At 58.9% G+C, this 21,743-nt stretch overlaps 1 protein-coding gene across 3 annotated transcripts; it reads right to left on the minus strand.

Moving 5' to 3' along the window:
- Window positions 1-1,981: 1,981 nt before the first annotated feature.
- Window positions 1,982-21,334, minus strand: FPGS (folylpolyglutamate synthase). 3 transcript variants are annotated; one of them, XM_044992437.1, is made up of 16 exons: window positions 21,118-21,334; window positions 20,192-20,267; window positions 14,364-14,492; window positions 14,086-14,139; window positions 13,718-13,782; window positions 13,472-13,586; window positions 12,853-12,930; window positions 12,048-12,109; window positions 11,544-11,646; window positions 11,109-11,186; window positions 10,416-10,563; window positions 8,724-8,825; window positions 7,374-7,524; window positions 6,816-6,891; window positions 5,825-5,891; window positions 1,982-5,420 (listed from the first exon to the last, which is right to left on the minus strand). In XM_044992437.1, the coding sequence occupies exons 2-16, from the start codon at window positions 20,228-20,230 to the stop codon at window positions 4,984-4,986; spliced, it is 1,704 nt and encodes a 567-aa protein (XP_044848372.1). In that variant the 5' UTR covers window positions 20,231-20,267; window positions 21,118-21,334; the 3' UTR covers window positions 1,982-4,983. The 3 variants fall into 3 exon arrangements, with proteins under 3 accessions (XP_044848372.1, XP_044848370.1, XP_044848371.1); XM_044992435.1 differs by lacking the exons at window positions 20,192-20,267; window positions 21,118-21,334 and adding an exon at window positions 18,411-18,564; XM_044992436.1 differs by lacking the exons at window positions 20,192-20,267; window positions 21,118-21,334 and adding an exon at window positions 15,035-16,886.
- Window positions 21,335-21,743: the final 409 nt, after the last annotated feature.

Consider the following 21,743-nt stretch of genomic DNA (forward strand, 5'->3'; position numbering starts at 1 on the left):
ACAAACCCCCTGCAGCGTGGCCTGGGGGCGCCAGCGGGGGAGCCTGCAACTGCCAAGGCCCACGCGCCCTCTCACTGGGAGAGGCAGATGCTGTTCGGGTTTCCATTGCATTGTGCACAGGCAGCTGTGCACGCGGCCGGCCCCCAGCAGCTGGGCTGGCCCAAAGAGCATGGCCCGGGCCCTGGCCCAGCCCCACTTCGACAACAGGAAACCCCGAGCAGCCGCCTGCTCCCCAAGCGGCAGAACGTGGCCCCAGGGGTGAGCTCCTTCCTTGGTCCCAGGCGGCCCGCCGGGCTCACCCCCGCCCCAAGTGGCCCTGGGCTGCCAGAAAGGGCCAAGCTGCCCCAGGTGGGTGGGGGAACGGCGGAGCCAAAGCCAGCTCTTACGCTGAGCCCCGGGCTGGGGGCTGCCTTGGGGGCTGCCGTGGAAGATGCTGCTCCTGCGGGTAGCGCTGCTGCCGTCAGTCCCAAAGGCCTTGGGTTAGCTCCCTGCCCCAGCCCGCAGCTCAGCTAAGCCACCTGGGAGCCACTCCCTGAGCAGAGCCAGCCCCGGCCCCACCTTGGCCAAAGCCAGCCCAGCACCCCACTTCCTCCCCCGAGCGGCCTTGGCTGGGGTGCAGGTGCAGCAAGAACCCTGCAAAGCGAAGCAGGAGAAAGCAGCTCCCTGCGCGGACGCTCCTGCTTTTACCCGGGCACGGGGAGCTGCTGCGCTGCGTGGAAGGGACCAGCCAGCTTGGCCACGGTGAGAGGAAGCTTCATGTGAGCCTGGACTAACTCCCCCTGATGCTGGTGCCTGGCTAGTGTCAGCAGCCCCATGAGTAGCTGTGCCCCCCCCCGGGAGCTGCAGTCGGCTCGCCCAGATTTACCACCACCCACGTACACCACCCAGATTTACCACCACCCACGTACATGGTAACTGGGTCCTTGAGCAGCAGCACCCAGGCCAGTGCCGTGTTCACCAGCTCCCCCATCACCCCACCCTGCAGGCCCAGTGGCCGGCCGGGGGCCACGTGCAGAAGGGGGTGGTCGGGATCCAGGGATGAAGCCAGCTTGGCTAAGCCCTGCAGGAAACACCTGTGCGCAGATGGGCGTCCGCTAGGCAAAAACCTGGCTGGGGCCCGGGGTACTTGGAGCAGGACCCAGCCAAGATTTATTAATAGCCAAAAGCCACGGGGCTCCCTCAGCAGCAGCTTCAGCCCTGCCCGGGACTCCAAGCGGACAGCCCAGCCCATGCCCCAGTGCCCCGTGGCGAATGCAGTGACACGGCCAGGCTGGGGCAGGGAACCCGCCCACTCCGCAGCTGTTCCATTTCACTGCATACCCACCCAGGCCTGGCCCCTTCCCTTTGCACTGTATTGAGTTAGGCCAGCGCCTCCCTCATGCCCTTCGCAGCACACACCAGCCTGCACTGGGCATCAGAGCAGCCTCCCGCCTGAAGCCCCCCCAGGCCTGCGCCCTGATCCTAGAAACCTCCCTCCTGAGAAAGCGGGGCAGTGAGCGAGGTTTAAAACTCAAGAGCTGGGCGCAATCCAGCTGCTGCCTCTGGGCCAGGCTGGTGGCACGCTTAGCGCCAGGCTCCGGAGCAATCGGCAGGGCAGAGCTGGAGTAACCAGCAGGTGGAACCCAGCCAGGGCTCAGACACAAAGAACTTCATCATCCAAACAGTAACTAATTCCCGTTCGGAGCTCAGCAGAGCCATGGGGCGCGCACCAGCCCCTGCTCCGGTGCCTTGGGCAGCCCAGGTGAGGCCCACACCTGGAAGGCGAAGAGCCCGTTGAAACGAGCAGCCAGGGGGACGCTGCTCTTTCAGGAGCAGGCCCTTAGCCTGCCTCGGTTTCCCCACCGGCAGCGGGAGGGTAATTTTCCAGCCCCCACCAGGGCCATGGGGTTAGGCTAGGTAAGGGGTGTCACACAGGACTCCAGTGCTGCCTGGCAGCACAGCTCGGCCCCACCCGCCCAGGAAGGAGACGACCGTACAGCGCTACAATGAGCGTGATGTTTATTTACATCAACAGGCCAATGGAGCGGACGCTCATGGAACAGCAGCACCATTGCTTCACTTTCAAAACTCATCTCCCAGAAAGCAATCGGGAAATTTAATCAGTATTATTTCAAGTTACAGAAGATTTAATAAAAACCCTTTTGCTAGTTAAATTATTGGAGACTCAGTAACATTTAGTCTTTAAACATCATCGGAGGCTGGACACGGGGAGCGACTTCCAACCTCCCTTCCTGCTTGAACCCCCAATCTCCAGGCTGCAACCAGAGGCAGGCCTGGCTCCAACGAGCCTCTGTATCACAGCAGGGCCCGGAGGGGCCACCGCGCCAAAGCACAGCTCTGTGGCAGCGCAGAGGGGCCCAGCAGGCTTCTCCCCGTCTGCGCTGCCAGAGGCGGCGGCGTAGCCCAGCCCCCGGGAGAGGGGCCCCGTGCAGCAGGCCGCGGGTCAGGCGTCTGTTGCTAGACCAGTTGCACAGGAGGTTCTGCTAGGAGATCCGTGGATCAGGCAGCAGCAGCAGCATTATTCCGTCACCTGGACCCTCCCACGGAGTGGCTGGGCCACAGGCAGTCAGTCCGCTGGGTTTGCTGAGAGGGGAACGTGCTGGGCCCAAGCTTTCAGCAGTTTGAGATTTACCCAAGTCAACCCCTGAATCCCCCTCACTGGGGAGGGGTTAGGGCATCAGACACATGCCCTGAGGCCCGGCCAGGTCACAGCCCAGGCTGCCTTCAGCAGACACAGAAACAGGCACTGGGGCAGTAAAGGGGGGAGGGGGAGGACAGACACTTGCCAGCTAGACGGCCCAGCCCCCACACTGCCTGCCCAAGCACCCCGGCACCGCATGCGTTCGAGGCTGGGGTTCAAACCCCAACCTCCCAGCCTGGCCTATGTGCGGAGGGGACCAGCCAATGCCTGCGCACTGGGCAACAGAAGTCTGGATACAGGGATACAGCAGAGGGGTGGCTATTAATCACTGGGTCAGGCCATGGCTGGGCTGGCACAGCTGGTACTCTGGTGTGAGCAGAGCCTGGCACATCCTGACCGTGCCATGCATCTGGGCACTCCAGTGAGCACAGAGACCATGGAGTGCAACCAAGACCTTTCCCCCCCGCCCCCCAAACGCCCCCTAAAGGCTGCCCTGATCACAAGTGGCTTTCAAGCACCGATGGATCTCTGGGAACATGCTTGCCCCAGCCTGGCTGGGTTTTCGAGCGGGGGCGGCTAGCTCGCTGCCTGGCCTGGTGCAGGTCTCAGGGGGTTTCTGCAAGGAGCGCGCCCCCAGAGGACAGCAGGAGACGCTGGCTGAGCTGTGACGACACCAGGCGGCTCACGGCCTTGGAGCTGGGAGCCAGTTTCCACAGCTCTTGCACCAAAGGGACTCGGCTCCTCCAGACAGGTGCTTCCTGAAGTCCCTCTCAACAAGGCTCCCTCGCGGCTCAGCCTGAGAGATCAGCCCGATTCCCAGCACCCAGTGTTTGCCCAGACACTGCTGGGCGATGAAGCTGTCACCCTGAAAGCGACCTGGGCAGCGGGCCAGTCGCCAGCACAAACTCCACGAGAACTGCATACGGTCCAGAAAGCAGCCCAGCTCCTCAGCTGCCAGGGCTTCCCGACCTCCAGCCCCATATGCCCTGCCCACCAGTCCTTCATAGTTACTGTCCAGCAGAGAGCGAGCCTGGCCCGCCGCCCGGCCCACCTGGGCACCAACAGAGCAGGTCGGGGGTGGGGGGGATCACCCACTTTGCACACGGCATGCAAAGAGCCCTCGCATCCTGCTGCCCAGCACTGGATCTCAGCCCCAGTGCACAGATCTCTGCACCGGCGGGGGCACAATTCCTGCATAAGGCCCCTCTGCACTCAGGACCGACCTGCCTACACAACACTGGTGCTGGCGCCCATGGACCCCACTGCCCCGGCGTTGGCCTGCGAGAAGCTCACACATTGGGGCACCGTGAGAGACTCCTTGGCGCTACAGTGCCTGGATCTCACCCTTGCGGCTCTGCGCCTGGCGCACGGCTCCCACTGCACTCCTGCCCTTCGATCACAGGCAGTTCCAGCCGGACCCCGAGCCAGACACACCCCAGCACTAACGGCCTCTGACGAGCACCCAGCCAGAGCTTCTGGAGCCGATTCCACATGCAGATGGCAGGACCTGGCTGCATTCAGCCAGGGCGAGCCCAGCCCCAGAGGAGCCAGAAGGGCCTGAAGTCGCGAGACTCAAACCCATCCTTGGACCGCGCATCTGATAGAGGCCAGGGAGGAGACAAAGGCACCAGGGCGGGGCGGGACGGGGCTCATTCGGTGGGGGGGTGAGGCAGCTCCCAGTGAAGGCAACGCACCGGCCAAGGGAGGCTGATGCTCCGTTGGGCGTCTGCCCCGATGCTCACGCCTCCCTCTGAATGCCTGGCGGGGGAGGGCCTCACCATGGCAGATGAACACTGCCCTCCTCAGCCCCCCCGTGGGACCCAGAGACTCGGGTAGGGAGAAGGCAACACAAGGGCAGAGAGCGGGAATTCCACCCCGGCCCAAGCAAGAGCTCCCCGCCTGTCTCGTCCCTGGGGAACATCTGGCAAACGTACAGTGCAGCCAGTCCCCGCGGGCTGAGATCAGCTGCTGGGTCCTCACCCCAGGCCCCGCATCAGCCCAGGCAATAGGGACGCCAGCATGAGGGCAGTGACCAAATCCTGGCACGGGGAGGTGGGGTGAGGCTGAACGTGAGAGTCCTGGTGCCAGGCTGCGGATGGCACTGCCGTGAGGGCTCAGCACGAGATCCCGGTGCCGGGGCGTGGGCCCTGGCCGCCTCAATCCCAGTCCTAGGGGTGGATCCAGCCGCCGCGAAGGGCTCAGCACAAGAATCCCAGCAGCACGTGCAGTGCCCAGCCCCACCTCGGGGGGCAGCAGGCTCAGGGACCACCTGGTAAAAGGTGCCTGGGAATATTCAAGTAAACAGCAAAGAGCGGCACGGAGGCCCCACCCACAGGCACCTGCTACTGCGAGAGCGATTGGTCGAGCAGCTTCAAGACACCGCCCACCAGGTGCAGGCTTCCCGTGACCAGCACGCGGATGGCAGCCGCTTCCTTGAGCAAGACAGCGCCGGTGCCCGCCACGGGGTGCAGGTGGAGCCCCTTGGTGGCGGGCGCCTGGAAGTGCGGGTCCCTGCCCTGGGTGATCCACTGCAGGGCGTGAGAGATGCAGGGGAACACCAGCGAGTTGGAGTTGAGAGGGCGCTCGGAGGAGGGCACGAAGAGCAAGGGGCTGCGCAAGGGGGCTGGCTTCAGCCGGCCGCCCACCCCCTCCATCTGCATGGGGGGAGACAGCCAGAGGTCCTGCCCCACCTTCTCCTCCATCAGCCGGTTCCACTTCTTCTGGTTCTCCAGGCAGCGGGTCAGCATGTTCTCCAGGGTGACATTGAAGTTCTGTTGGTCTGCAAAGGGGAGAACAACGAGTTGGCATCAGAGCTGCCTTGCGGATGCTCCCAACCTGCCAGTTTTAATGGCCTCTCTGGTACACACTGGTACATGGGGGAGCCCGCCCAGCCCCACGGCCTGGGGAAGCAGCACACGCATCCCCGAGAACCCTGATCAAAGCTATCTGACCAGCACTGCGGACAGGGTCCAAGAATCCGCAAGAGACCCCGACCCCCTGCAGAAAAATCCAGCACGGAGGTTTCCAGGGGGAACTTGCCCCCACCCCAAGCATCGAGCCAACCCGTGCCCCTGGGGCAGGAATATTCCCCACACAGACGTCCCCCAACAGGACGGGCAGGGCAGAATCCGAGCCAGGCAGGGCATGTCTGCTCCAGGGCAGATCCCCTCCGCGGGTACTGACCTGCGTTCCCCACCGCAGACACCTCCGTGAAGTTGGGGCAGAAGACGGCGTAGTCAAACCGGCAGGGCTGGGGCACAAGAGACACAGCATCAGCACAACGTCCACACCGGCACAGGGGCTGGGTACTGCAGCCTTGGGCAGCCCGCACGGGGGGGAAGGGGGAGGACAAGGCGGGATTCAGCTCCTTACAGGAAGGACCTTGGCTACTGGCTCAGCATCCGTCATTATTCCTGCTGGAACCATTGCAAACCAACAGGGGCACGTTTGGTCTAAGCAGGGACCAGGTAGCCAGGACGCCTGGGTTCTATTGCTGCAGAGGCTACTGGGTAAAGCAGCCAACCAGCCCCTCCCCCTTCTATTTTCACTTCTGCCACCAAATGGGGGCAAATCCAGCTCCCAAGACTCGCTCCCGGGATCGCCCCCAGCCACTGCACAGGGAGGCTGGAAGACCCGGAGTCACCGGGGAAGGGCTGTTATAGGAGACAGAGGTGGACTGGACTCTAAGGGGCATGGCTGGGGGACAAGAGTGGGGCACTAGCACCACCTGGTGGCAGCCTGCGGAATGTGTCAAAGCAGACCCTGAACAGCCAGGCGGGTGCAGGGGAGGGGTCAGAGTCAGACACCACTGCAGGCCCCATGGCTCTGAACCCACCTGGTACTTCAGAGCCCTCTGCCAGCGCCCACCCGAGGCCGGCGTTACCCCAGGGCACGGAAGGGGAGAATGAGGAACTGAGGGAAACAACTTAGCCAAGGGTTGGGGCAGAGCTGGGAATAGAACCCAGGAGTCCGGGCCCCCAGCCTGAGCTGGATGGTGACAGCCTCAGCTACCCGCAAGCATCATCTGTAACCGCCCTCCCTCAATTTAAATCCATTTGATCCACTCTCCCCACCGGGTCCAGCAGCCCCCCTGCCGCCAGCCCATTTTCTGCCCTTACAAACCCACCTGCCCTGCCCAGCACCGGCCCCCCCTCCCCAAGGCACAGTGTCTCACCAGCAGCAGCTTGAGCAGAGCAGCTGTGTCCCGGTCCCCCGTGGCGTTGAAGAGAAGCACCCGGACCTCGGAGCCGCTGCAGACGAGACGGGCCCAGCCTGGTCAGCTGGGGGGCTCTCGCTCCCAGCCCCACTCCGGAGCTGGCTGGGCGAGCTGCTGCCTCCTCGCAAGGCCCAGGAAGTCCAGCAACCCCGACCCAAGGCCTGTCCCACCCTTGGTGGGACAACAGGGTCCCGTCCCCATCCACCCTGGTGTCCTGGGACGATGCGGGTTGCTGAGACAAAGCCTCAGCCCTCCTCCCCTGCCCTGCCTACCACCCCCAAACACAGCCTGCTGGTCCGGGGCCCACCTCCCTCCAGCAGGGAAAGGCAGGTGCTCGCACCCTTGGCATGGCTGATGGGCCGAGATGGGCCACAAGAGCCTCATTCTCAACCCAACCGGCACCTCCCTGGGAAATCCCCACATAAGCCTGCTCCCTCCAGCTGTGCTGGGTGGGGCTCAGGCACAGCCTGTGACAGCAGAGCGATGGCTCCCCCTCCCCGTCCAGCGCCTCCTTACTCCACAGGCTTCTCCTCGTTGAGGGCTGCCTGGCGGAACCAGCGCACGCAGGCCTGCACGCTGCTAGTGGTGTGAGCCCCGTCGATGAACCACGTCACCGGCCCATGCTGCAGCACCTGGTTGCGGCCCAGCCACTCCGTGTCCTGTAAACCTGGGAGGGGAGAGGGGTCAGGCCCACCCGGCAGGGACTCGCTGCCCCCTACACCAGTCCCTGGCATCAGCCGAGTTACCAGCCCCCTGGCGGGCCCGACCCAGCTAAGTTGTGGCAGCGTGAGAGGAGTGGGGACAACGGGATCCGAGACCGGGGGGTGCTGGTGTCAGAACAGGCCTGGCTTGTTAAGGGCCTGGGGACTGGCATGGGGCCCTGCTGACAGCACAGTGACTCATCCACCCTGGGGCCCGCACATAGGTACGTTAAACCCACCCAGAGCCATTCCTGCAAAACCTTCCTGGGGCACTTCACTGTGGAGACCCCAACACCACCACCGGACCCCCCTTCCCCTTATTCTGGTACCAAGCTCCCCCAAGCCCTGCGCTGCACCAGCCCAGGCTGCTGGCATCCCCCCGAGGCAGCCAGCCTCACCCGTTCCAGTGCTGGCTGCGGGGGCACCGCCCCGTGCCACAGAGGCAAGGAGCCCGACTGCGACTTGGGAGACCTGACTTCAGTTCCTTGCTCTGCCACAAACCCCTGTGTGACCTTGGGCCAGTCACTTGGTCTCCCCGTGCCCCATTGGTAAAACAGAGGTAACAGCCGTGAGGATAAGCCCATTAAATATTGAAGCTACCGACTGCTTTGCACTGCGCAGGGACCCCGTATGGGGCACAGTACGGGGGGGTAATAGCGGAGCGGAGCGAAGGCCCCTCTCACTCTGCAGCAAGGGGCAGAGCAGCGGGCAGCCCCCTAGGGCAGGTGGTGGAGAGACAATGACCCTTAGCCAACAAACAGCCTGGGAAATACCCACACGGGAGGCGGGGGGAGGTCGGGTTGGTACTGGAGGCCGGTGATGTACAATTGCCCTCAGCACTTGCTGGCAGCCCAGGAAGCACCAGGCTCCTGAGGGTTAAAACCGAGGAAACAGGAAGAGCTAAAGGGCAGCGAGTTCAAAATGTCAACGCTCAGGGTGGGCCGGGGGCAGAGTCCAGGGCTCTGCCCCTTGGGACCGACGCACGAGCGGTTACTGCCCACAGCGCTTCGTTATCGCCAACGAGCGGCAGCTCCGGCCTGATCCCAGCTAGCCAAAGCCAAGGGCAGGCACTAGCCAGGGGAGCACAACAGAGCACCCAGGAAATGCCCAGGGCAGGCAGGGGGCACCGGAGCAGCAGTGGGGTGGGACACACCCACATCCTTACCCTGCACCATGGAGCTGCTGGGCCTGAATGCAGGTGCCAGGGGCACAGGTCTTTTGCTTAGTAGCTCCGCGCCTGGCTGCAAGTCCTTCTGCTCCCCAGTACCTGCAAGGAGATGGAAGCTGGGCTCAGTCACCGTTCTAACAGCCCCACACGGCCGCCTGTAGCCCTCCTGTCACTCGGCCATCCCTCCTCGCACACAACTGGACTCCAGTCAGCCTGGGGGAGCCACCCCGGGGTACGTGCCATAGAAACCAGGGTGGATTGATTTAAATCGAGGTGACTGAAATCACCGAGTTGAAAACCTCAATTTAAATCATGGATTTTCATCCAGGTTTCCACTTGCACTTCTGTTCTTTTCTAGCGAAAGGTGCATCCTCGTGGACTGATACAAGCCTCAAGGAACTTTCACACTACATTCGATAGTGCTCGCTACCTCTGCACATTCACTTAAGCAATTATATAGCTTCATCTTTTCATATTCTTGGTAATTGTAGGTTTTTAGTATGTTAGAAAATGGTGTCTGATGCACTGCTTCTATACTAGATCATTAGCATTTTACTCATGGGTTGTCAGGCTGCATTAGGATGGTAATTGGAATCGCATTACACCCAAAACAGCACGTCACATTTAGTTTTAAACAAAACCACCTTCAGTGTTTTGGATACACAAACTGCAGTGTTTTTCCATGAGCTGGAGAGTAAGTTTCCAGGGTGGGTGGAGTTGTAAATATTCATAATTTAAAACTGAGCCAATCAGAGCTCTGGTGGGGAGAAGCGATAAAATAGGAGTCAGAGACCTCCCAGGTGGGCTCACTGGAGCTCCTGAGGAGCTAAACGACGGTGTCTCCTGGAGCCAGAGGCTGGGTCCCAGCGCCTCTGATGACTTTGCCAGCCCCTAGGCCCCCCACAGGATCCAGGCCCCCCACAGGATCCAGCCCTTAACACAGTACGTGACCCAGCACACTGATAAAGCTCCAAAGTTAAATATTTCCCCCCCGCTTCTAACTTTGCACAGAGAAGCAGCCAGGAACTCAAAGTCTTCAGAGAGGCTCATCCACACTGAGTTTGAATTGCAATGTTTCAAAGGGGTATAATAGGTTTAGACCTTAACATATTTTGTATTAAATTCACAGTTCGTTTTAAAACAGGTTTATTTTTAAAAAGAAAAAAAATTACGATTTAAATAAAATAAAAACTATCCTAAGTATCCCCCCTCTTCCCCAGCAGGGCCCCCCGTTTAGCATAGCCCCCAGCACATTGGTAACTCGCTGGCTTGTATTTGCAGGGTGCAGAGAGCCCTGCCCCCAGCCTCCCATGAAGCGCCAAGGGGCTCCCACCTAGAGTTCCTCACCGGGCACTTGGGAAAACACCAGTCAGGGCGTCTCCAGGGGGCTGCGGCTGGGAACACAAAGCCGGAGGGCTGGCTTCACATCCTAGGTGCCAGGCTGCGGGGAGGGGAGCTCTGCTCAGCAGCACCAGGCTGGATGGTCACATGCTGCGTACCCGGCCCGCCGGGAGCCCTGCGAGCACACGCACCGAAGTGCAGCCCAATCGGGACCTTCCCGGAATCTCCTTGGAGAGACGCCCCAACCCAGGAACTAGAGCAAGGGCTGGAATGCGCCGTTCAGCGCAGGGAGGGACGGCTCCCTCCCCATACGCACAAGCTCCCCCGTGCCGGGGCCAAGCTCCTTACCCTGATACCCCTGCTGCTGCAGCCAGGCCCGGGAGAGCTGCAGGGCCAGCGTGGCATTGGATCGCTGGTGCTCGCCCGCCAGCCCCAGCTGAAGTGCCTTATCGTCCTCTTCAAAGGCATCCAAGTCAGGGCACAGGTAAAGCGGGCACTGCACGGAGAGAGGGGCAGAAGGTGAGCCCTGCCCAGCTCACCCACCTCCATGGGGCAGCTCCGCCAGCTGGCCGAGAGCCCCCCGGCGGGTTCTGCCGACCTACAGACCAGGCAGCAGCAACCGAGGCAACCCCACCCCAGGGCCCTGTGGCTCATATTCATGGGCTGTCACGTTTCCATGTGGCCCTGCCTCTCCAGGGATGGCCCCTGAGGGGCGCCGGCACCAGCAGCGCCCACACTCAGCTGCTGCCCAGGAGAAATGGGGGAGCCCCTGGGATCACAGGCCTGGGGCCACCTTGCAAAAGATCCAGAGTGAGGAGGGGCCACAGGAGCCCAACCCTCCCTGGGGAGGAGAAAGGGGGTTGGGACCCAAGGCCCCTGGCCAGCACCATCCAAGGGGGCAGGAGCCATCTGACATCCCAGCCCCTGCACCTGGCGTGGGTGCAGCAGGGAGAGTCGCCTCCCCGACCCAGTGACAGCAGCAGGATGCCCTCAGAGGGGGCAGGGGGACTCAGGGGAGGCATGTATCTAACAAGAACTCACCGGGCTCTCCCTGGCTCGCTCCCTCAGCACCTCCAGGGGCCGCTCAGGCTGGGGCACTGTGAATGCCGGCACGCCAGGCTGAAAGCAACACAGATGTAGTCACAGGCCCCGGATCCACGGCCTCCCAGGCTGTCCCCCCATCCCCACGCAGACACCTGGACTCCAGTGACAGGCAGCTGGTCAGGAGCAGACCCGGACACCCAGGGGCAGACCCGGACACCCTCACTCAGATTCAGAGCTTGCCTCTCAGATGGGCCCCCACCCCCATGCTGCCCTGTGGCCTCCTGCGCCTGGGGAGTTTCACTTCCCAGATGCGGGCAGGAGCCGGAGCCACCACAGCAAACAGACTTGGTCCTGCTGAACCAGGAATCTGGACCAGCCCGCTCAAGGCTGTCAGAGATTCCCCCTCTCCCCACAGGGCCCCGCGGTCTGTACCTTGAAGATGCCCCCTTTCTGCCAGGCGATTTTCTCAATGGTGTCCCCCAGGATGCTGGTGTGGTCGATCCCCAGAGAGGAGACCCCGCACACGATCGGCTTCCTGGAGACAGAGAGAAGGTGAGAGCCCAGCGCCAGGACTCCCGAAGGGCGGGCTCCTCTCCCCAGCTCTGCGGCCAGCCAGCACCCAGGAGGTCCCGGAACTCAGCGCACCGGCTGGCTCATGGGATCGGCACAGAGCCTTTCACCGCCCGGCCCACGGCTGACGCCGAGCCCAGCATGGCTGGAAGCCCCTATCACCTCAGGGACGGTCAACGGCTCCCCTGGCCAGGCGTCCCCGTCACAGCCACCAGGATTGGGCCCCTTTGTCAGCAGAGGGGTCCAGAACTGACCCAACTCCCCTACCAGGCCCAGGCCCTGCTCCGGGGACACCTAGTGGCCTCCACACGCTGGCAATAAGGAGGCGGGCGCCTGGTCCCCGTGCCAGGCCCAGCCTGCTCCTACCTGATGATGTTGGTGCAGTCGTAGGCACCCCCAATGCCAACTTCCACCACAGCCAGATCCACCTGGAGGGGAGACAAGAGCATGTTAAGGGGCCACCGGTGCCACCCGTGCCCAACACGCAGGAAACAAAACGGTCCCATGGCAAAGCCCTGAGCAGGGACAGAGGGCTCAGCGCCCTTACGCAGGGCACGCCCTACCCACAGCAGCCCTTCGGACACACGGGACCCCAGCCTGAACACACAGGGCAGGGACAGGCTCCGATCCAGACTTGCACAGAAACGTCCCAGGCACACACAGGTACCCAGAGAGCTGCCTGCATGCCGGACTGCAGCAGAAAGACATGCACATAAGGGAGCATGAACCCAGGACTTTCAGCTCCACACGAGCAGGCCTCTGCCCCTGGAGGCTAAAGGAGAAGCTCCACTTCTTCTCAGCAGTATTATAGCTTTTACCCTGTGAGCTGCAGCCACTAGGGGGCAACAGTCACACACACAGGCAGTCCCAGGGGGCAGCTACAGCTGTGCAGATCCTAGGACTCTCTTACCGGGCATCCCTAGGAGCAGAACCAGGAAAGGAGGAAAAAACGTGGGAGAGAAAAGGTGGGAGAGACAAAGACCCTGGCCCCATCCCAGCAGCAGATGGCTGGGTGAGACTGGGGCCAGGGAGTGACACGGCCCAGGGCTCTGGAGGCCAGACCCTCCCCACGCACAGCTCCCGCTGGAGCCTATAGGGGCTGCAGCCACTTGGCACCGTGGGGCACTGGCTGGAACCCAGCCACCCGCCCGGAGGGGAGGGAGCGTCATACCTTCTCCTGCAGGAAGACGTGGAAGGCCATGATGGTGAGGAAGCGGAAGTAGGCGGGCATGCCGGCATGGCCGGAGTCCTGCAGGACAGACAGTTACCTGAGGGGACTCCAGGACAGCAGCTCCACCCCAGCCCCATTGCTAAGCCAGAGGACCGGCACGGGACAGACCCTCCTCCCTGCGCAGCCTCAGGGCAGGGACACGGCATGGCCATGGCCCAGCTCATCTGAGAGTTTTACACGAATAGTCGACTTCGCCACGCAGCTGGGGACACCGAGACACGGAGCGGGGAAACTGACTTGCCCAAGGACGCCCAGCAAGGCAGTGGCAGAGCAGAACTAGGGATCCCCTGCTCTGAGCACTAGATAACCCGCCCACACCCAGTCCTTACAAGGAGCCAGCCTCGGGGCAGCGATCTGACTTTGCCTGGTCCCCGAGCAGAGACTCGGTTACTGTACCGCACGGGGCGACTCCCCTAGTGAGGGATCCTACTGGCCTGCCCGCAGGGCACACTCCTGCCGAGGAACGGGCACGCTGGGCTGCAGGAGGCAGCAGCGGCTTATTACCCCCACCCCAGAGCAGCAGCAGCAGCTCCCTGCCCAGAGCTCCCGCCACACACACCTTGGTCTCCTCCAGCCGGTTGTACACCTGCCAGAAGTACTTGCTGAAGAGCTCCTTGCTGATCGGCTGCCCGTTGATGCGGATCCTCTCACGCACCTGGACCAGGTGGGGAGAGCTGGGATGAGGGGAGAACAGACAGTCAGCACCCGGGACAGCTCCTCCATTCCACCCTCCCCAGGGTGCCACTCAGCACCCGGCAGAAGAGACCGACTGAATCCGCCCCCCAGGAGCCACCGGGCCGCCCACCTGTAGAAGCCCGTCTTCAGGCCGTAGTTGCGGAGGATGCGCTCCGTGAAGGCACACGTCGAGCCCTGGAAGAAGTCAGCAGCGTTAACCATAGAGCCAGCCCTCCCCAGCAGCCCCCAGCAACAGAGAACCCCATAGATTGCCTCCCTCCACACCCACAGTGCCACTGCTGCTCTCCTAAACCTCCAGCACCCCCACCCTGAGCATCCCATGACCCATCCCATGGCCTAATTATTTCCCCATTCACCCCACCCTGCGGCGTGCTGGCCCATCACTTACCCCGAGCCCTGCGCCCCACAGAATCCCCTCGCCCCCACGTGCCTCGTTCCACACACCCCTGCAGTGCCCCACGCAACGCCCCCGCTGACCTTGCCCTTTGTCCCAGTTACGTGGATAATGTTCAGTTGATCCAGGTCTTCGACCTGCCAGACAGAGGTTAACAAACCCATGAGAGGGGGGGCAGGGCTGGGGAGACACCCCCGCCTGGCACTGCGCCAGACTGGCGGGAGGGCTCACAGCCAGCCCCACCCAACGGAGAGGCCAGTACAGCCTGGGATCCCCCCCCACCCCCCCGCCCTCCCACCTGGCAGGGAGCAGCGCTGAGAGGGCTCTGCTCAGCCAGGGAAGGGGACGTGACAGCTCTCACCTTCAACCCACTTCGCTCCAAGAAGCCTTTCATGGCCTCCAGCTGCACCTGGGGGTCTCCTCGCTCCCGCTTCACCTGCTCCAGGTAACTGGCATTGGTCTGGAGGGTGTTCAGGGTCCGGATGGCATCCTGGAATGAGACTCACCAGATGAGGCACAGATCAGCTCTCCGCTCATAGGAGGGGATGGTGGCCAAGAGCCAACGCTCCAGCCCCATGTGTGCACCGGAAGGGGGTCTCCTGCTCGCCCACAGAGGAGCCCCTGGCCCTACATACTAAGCTCAGGGGTGCCAGGCAGCCCAAGCCCCCACCCATCCCTGGATCCCAACACACAGCTGCCAGCCTTTGCTCTTCTGGGGAAGGGCAATGTTACCAGCCAGGCTCCCTCGCCGTCAGAGCCCTCATCACGGGTGGGAAGTCAGCCACCTCCAGTGCCACCCACCCAGTCCGTCTCTGCGCCCAGGGCCCTCCAAGGTGAGGTAGGGGGCTCATCAGCCACCCCCCTGTGCCAAGAACCTCGTCTGCCCTGCACCAAGAGCAGTGCTGGAGCATGACAAAGGGGAGCAGTAGGAGCTCACTCCTCTCCCTGCCAGGTGAGCGCTGATCAGAGCACACCAATCCCGGCTTTCGCTTCCAGCCAGCGCTAACAAAGGCTGCAGCACTGTTCACTCACGCGAGGCAGAGCGGCCAGGGCAGAGCCAGCCGCTAGCTCCGTCTGCTCCACAGTGGCCCTCGGCTGCATTCAGAACAGCAGGACTTGCACACGGCTAGCCTGTCTTGGCCCGCTACAGTTATGGGACGGCAAAGCCACAGTCCCAGGTACAGTGCTCGGAGCAGGGGGAACTGAAATCCAGTGTCCTTTAGAGCTAGGTGATTGGCAATGCAGCTCCCTGCCTCCTGCTCAGGGGCCGGGGGAAAAGAGACGACTGAGAACTCTTTAAAAATACACAAGATGAAGGACCACAAAAATAAGGGGCACAAGCGACATCCCAGATGGGAAATCCCCACCCAGGAAGCACTGGAGAGGAAGAGTCTCAGCAGTAATTCCGAAAGCAGCTGCCAGAGGAGGGAGGAGAGGGGGAAGGTGCGTGAAATCAGCCCTGATAACTATTTCCAAGGCACGAGGAGCGGGGACAGAGCGTACGCCGATCACGAGACAAGCCCCAGGAACGCAAGCTGAAGCATTGGTGTAACAGAGCCCCAGGGTGTGTTGGGTGGATCCACGGGCAGTACAATCCGCCCACAGTCTGCACCAGAACACTTCAAGCGCAATATATTTTCACCCATTGCCATTACTAATATTGGTTGTATTGCAGTCGTGCCTAGAAAGCCCGACAGAGACTGGGCTCCCATTGTATTAGGCACGGCAAATATGCATGGGAGAGACCCTCTGCACCAAAGAGTTTACAATCTAAGCAGACAAGACAGTCAGAGGGTGAGAAGGGAAACTGAGGCACAGTGAGTGCCTCACTGTGGCCGAATCAGTACCCAGGGTTCCTGACTTCCTGTACCCCAACCCCGGGATCACTGTATTAGTATCTGGAGCAGAGCATTGAAGGGCTATATAGTCTCACTCGCTTCGATCGTAGCACTGTCTGCGTCAGTGTGTTTTAAGGTCCTGGTTTTCCAAGGCCCAGAATAGCCTCTTTAAATGCTGATTAACACATTTCCCAGGGGTGGCTTTAGTTCGAGTATGCCTCATGCAGAGTAGCAATTTATTGGGGTGTCAAAGTACCTCTGGGGTTAGAGTGTGCAGCTCTGGGAGGGGCTGGATGGTAACCAGATATGCTCCCCACAATTCACCTCTATAAAAAGCACTGGCCACGCTCCTCCAGATACATGTGGCTATTTATACTGGGTGGGACACTGTATCTCCCTGGGTTTCCTGGGAGCAAAGACACTGAACGCACTATCCGCTTCTGGCCTTCTCTGAGCTGAGCCAGAGCTGGATGGGATCAGGTCTTCCCCACACCGCACCAGAACTCCTGCGCCCCTCACATCATGCATTGCTTCCCTTCTCCAACAGGGACAGGAAGCCAGCCCACTACCTATGGTTACCCCAAGCACTTCCCAGCTAGACCCAGGCTCATGTAGATTATTATTAGGCACTATCACAATACAAGGGACTCCTGTCATAAACCAGGCCCTGTTGTGCTAGGTGCTGTACAGACACTTAATGAAGAGACAGTCCCTGCCCCAGGGACGGAAACTCACCTCCATCCTTCATCACTATTACTGATGACTACTGACACCGGGACACCCAAATCACAAAACTGACACTACTCATAACTCAGCCAGGTGTTAAGCCTGTGAATCCCATGTGATCCTGACTCACTTCCTGCCCCAACATCATTTAATTAGACACAAAGCCCCCTCCACATTATGTTCATGCCACATGAAGCTGCACAGTCAGAGCTGGTTTTAAAAAAAAAAAGTTACAAAGTGTAAAAATCAATGTTGAACATGGCCACAGCCCAGACCCTTTTGACTTTACAAGAGGAACTGAGTGAGCAACCCAGCAAGCGCCACAAAAAGTGAGCAAAGACATTAGCTGGGTGCAGCCAGCCACGTTAACGGTGCTTTGGAACATTACTGTTTGCATCATCGGACATTCTGATTCCAGTTCAGCTACCTTCATATTGCTTCAGCAGCGCTTTATGCATTTCATTCCTCTAAGATCATCCAGCAACTATTAACTGTCACTGATTTCCATATAGTCAAAGCTCATTCTTTTGAACACACACACACACACACACACACACACACACACGGATTCTTCAGCTTACATAGAAGAGCTCTCTGATTTAGAGACCTTTTCTACAGGGCATTCTCAGGATGCAATTTTCAAGTGTAACTACCTGATAGTTGACACCTGATATCTGATCAGTTTTTTCCCCCAAAACTTAAGTCAGGGACATCCTATCAATCAGTGCCAATCATTTGCTACATTAAGATTCAAATGTAAGCTGTTGTGATGAAAAAAAGTGATATTGTTATTTGCACAGCAGTGATTTCATTTAATTTGACAAAATGCAGGAAGTGCAGCTTTGCTGGTTTGGATGCAGGCAGAGGATGAAGGAAGGGCAGCTGGTGAAAGCAGTAGAGCAGAAGAGAGTGACAGGAAAGAGATGCAGAGGAAGTGATGGCTGGATTGCATCAAAGAAGACGGTAAGCAGGTGGACCTCAATGCTGCCTCAGACAAAGACAGTGGAAGCTTGCACGACAATCTTATGCCTCTGTTTGTCAGAGATGGATGGCAGGAGAGAAATCACTTGATCACTACCTGTTAGGTTCACTCCCTCTAGGGCACCTGGCCTTGGCCACTGTCGGTAGACAGGACCCTGGGCTGGATGGACCTTTGGTCTGACCCAGTATGGCCGTTCTTGTGTTTTTATATAATCCAACCCAAATTGATGGGATAAGGGTGATTTCATTTATTCAGTGGTTTCCCCCACAAAACCAAAGTTGGTTGAATGATTTTTCCCAAATACTTCCCAGCCTTTGTTTGAAGTACTGTGCCGAAAGCCCACTGAAATCAACGGAGTTTGCCCACTGAGTTCAATCAATGGGAAGAAAGTTATGAAGGAAGGAAGCCAGGGAGCTGTAAGTAGAAACCCTTAGGCAAGCTTGGCTATTAGAACCTACTAGGAAGAGAGCCCGACCCCAGTCACCCTGTAACCACTTTGGAGCCCAGAAAGCCCCAGCAGTGCCAGCATGAGACCGGGCCAGGGGCTGGGGGTGACCCACTGAGGCTCTGGCCAGTGACTGTTCTGCATCAGAGCTGGGCTGAGGGCCAAGCCCCCCAAACAGCATCCAAAGCAATTTACAAATAGCACCAACCCCCAGCCCAGCCTCCACCTGTCCCAGATGCCCCCCAACAAGCCCTCGATACTCCCCCCCCCCAGCCAACCCGCATATACAATGTGATGTGCCCATACCAGCCCCACCCCCGGCTAAAGACACGTGCCCCTGGAACCGGCCCCCCGCCAGGCCCCACGTGTCCCGGCTGATGTAACCCGGGCCGGGCCGGGCCGCCCCCACGCCGGTACCTGATACTCCATCCTGGGCACGCGGGCCGGCCTGGTGCTGAAGCGGCGCTGCCCGCCGCCCGCCTCCGCCACGAGCCGCAGCGCGGAGTGCAGCACGCGGAGCCCGCGAAAGCCCATCCCGCCTCCTGCTGACAGGCGGCTCCCGCCGCCACCGAGCCCCGCACCCCTCTCACGTACGTGCGGCTGCGCCCCGCCCACCGCGCGCGCGCGCGCGGGGCAGCGTGGGCCCGCCATCTTTGTGAGGGGCAATGCATGGTGAGAGCGAGCCCGGGAAGGGTGACGGCCGCCATCATTGTGAGGGGCACCTTATTCTCTTAAAGGGCAACACTGCCTTTCATGCTACACACAGTGCTCAATTCACTCCCTACTGAAGGGCCATCCAACCCCCACCCCATAAGTGCATCAGAGAAGACATGTCAGGTCCCACGGTGGAGAGGGCCCATGTTCCCATAGTGTCTGCAGGGGAACATCCCCAGATAAAACCATGTTTGCACATACACACTGCTTAGTACCAAAAGTAGAGGTGGGCAAACTACGGCCCAGGGGCCACATCCAGCCTTTCAGACATTTTAATCCAGCCCTCCTAATCCAGCGGGGGAGCGGGGTCTGGGGCTTGCCGCTCCGTGCATGCCGTGGCCATGAACCACGGCCAATGGGAGCCACAGGGGCGGTGCCTGCGGCCAGGGCAGCACGCAGAGCCACCTGGCTGCACCTCTGCATAGGAGCTGGAAGGGGGACATGCCACTGCTTCCAGAAGCTGCTTGAGGTATGCACCACCCAGAGCCTGTCCCCCTGCCCCATCTCGTGCCCCGACCCAGCCCCCTCCTGCACCCTGAACTCATTTCTGGCCCCACCCCAGAGCCCACAGCCCCAGCCAGAGCCCTCACCCCCCCCCCTCCGCCGCACTCCAACCCCCAATTTCATGAGCACTCTTGGCCCACCATATAATTTCCATCCCCGGATGTGGCCCTCAGGCCAAAAAGTTTGCCCACCCCTGATCTAAAGCCTTCCAGCGCACATGGCGAGGAAAAACCACTACGACATAGGTGGCACTCTGCGTTGTGGATTTCAAGGTCAGCTGGCACCAAGGGGCAGCACAAAGTCCAAGCAATCCTGCTAGTTCAATAAAAGCTGTTTTTATTACAAAATGGAATGTTATGGCAGTGCCTACCTATGAAAACATCACACACCCCACTGAAGGAAACGATCAGCTACAGCCAGGATATTTCAGAGCCTAACCCACCCCCCAGAAAAATACACAGCAGACGCTCCACTTTTTAGTTGAGCTAAAAACCATTCCTGCACTGTCTTCTCCTCACGTTGCAAATACAGGGGCAAGCTGTGCATTCCATCCCATTTAAATAGACACATAGATATCATAGAATATCAGGGTTGGAAGGGACCTCAGGAGGTCATCTAGTCCAACTCCCTGCTCAAAGCAGGACCAAGCCCTAGACAGATTTTTGCCCCAGATCCCTAAATGGCCCCCTCAAGGATTGAACTCACAACCCTGGGTTTAGCAGGCCAATGCTCAATGCGGAGGTCTTTTTTAAAAGGATTTTGGCGAGGACCTAAAAACGATAAATTTAATAGCAAGCTTTAAACACGCCCAAGCCAGATACACCATAGTTGGCATATTCCTACTAAAGCCTCCATTAACCAATAGCTGGAGGTGCAGGCAGCTCTACCTCCGGCTCACCATTCCCATCTCTTAACAGCATTTATAGCTTTAGCAGTGAAGTTAGTATCACGGCCCCAAATTTAAAACAAAATTAAATTACCATCTCGATTCTTCGAGTGTAGGGGCAGCTCCACCACATTCAGCCAGTCTCTCTCCTACAGTTTGCAGGGCTGTTGCTAAGTGAGGAGATTCAACAAGAGATTACAACTGTAGCAAAGACCAGTTTTTAGTACAGGAACCATTTGTTCCTGTTCAGGATTATCATCTACTGCCTGCATCATGGTAGCACCTAGGAGCCCCAAGTCAGGGACCAGGGTCCCATTGTGCTAGGCACTGTACAAACACACAACAAAGACAGTCACTGCCCCAAAGTGCCTCAGCAGAAAACATGCAGGGTAGGACTCATTACTCTAAAGTGGCCATCTTCTGAGATTCCAACACTGCTCTGGAGAGAAAGGAATCAGCAGTTCAGCCACATTTTGTTCTTGCTCATGTCTTGATGCAGGAGCTAACTTGTTAACACTGTTCAGCATTATCTTTGTCAACACGGATTTATCACAAGAAAAATACTGGTTTCTGCATCTAAACTATTTTCTACCAGAGAGATTTGAGTTATCACTGCCTGTGCTGCTAACCTCATCCACAGCAACACCTGTTCTTATTCAAAAATTACACAGTAAATCCCAATTACTTTTTAAAACTATTTTCATCAGTGTAAGGACAGACCGAACAGCTCCAGCCTAGCTGTTAAAGGGGACTTCACCAGCTGAATTACAGGTGTGGGAACTGCTACCTACTTACTCATAGAGCACATCAAAGAGCTGCTGTTCCATTTTTCCCCATTTGTTCAAAAATTCATATAGGGGAGAGAAAAAAATTAAAAACGGGATATATGATTGTTTCTTCCCAACAACTGGCCAGGGCCAGTGCATTGCCTGCAGCCAACTTAATTTGTATCCCTTTAACATCAAAAGCTTCCCAAAACTCCCCACTGTTTCCAAACCCCATCCCAGAGAAGAGATTTACCGTATACATGTCCTTTCTCATCCTTACTTTCTGCTCTGAAGCCAGTTTGATCTCTGCTGCCTGCTGTTTACAGACCTCACACTGGCAGCCCAGTTGAAGGACAAAGGTTATCATTCTGCACACATTACTCTCATTTCAAAGGCTCAGGGTTTTACTCTGGTTTGCCAGCACCACAAAGCAGCTGCACCTTCTAAAACAAATTCACATGAACTGCTGCAGCCACTGAACCACCCCCGGCAGGAGCCTGAGGAAAGAGAGAATTTCCCTTCAGCATAGGAATCCATTAAGATCTCCATAGAGAGTTTCTGCTAGGTGCATATCAGGTTTAATAAGCTCTTGTTGGCAGGATACACGTTGCCGAAGTTAAGTGCAGTCCATTGAACATGTAGTGCATTGGCTCTCTGCACTTGAAAAAAAAGTTACTGCTCTTAATCTAGACCCATGTAAGCAAAGCCAGGTAAAGCGACAGACACAGGAATGCTTGTAAATACAGCCAAGTCTCTAGCTGGCCAGGTGTCGCAGTAGTAATAGCTCATTAAGCATTGCTGCTCTGTCGCTATGGTCAGCACCCAGAGGAGCTGGACAGACATCTGCCATCCGCCACTAACATCCACCCTCAGACTACG

The sequence above is a fragment of the Mauremys mutica genome, chromosome 18 (genome assembly GCF_020497125.1).
Source record: "Mauremys mutica isolate MM-2020 ecotype Southern chromosome 18, ASM2049712v1, whole genome shotgun sequence".
NCBI classification, from domain to species: Eukaryota; Metazoa; Chordata; order Testudines; family Geoemydidae; genus Mauremys; species Mauremys mutica.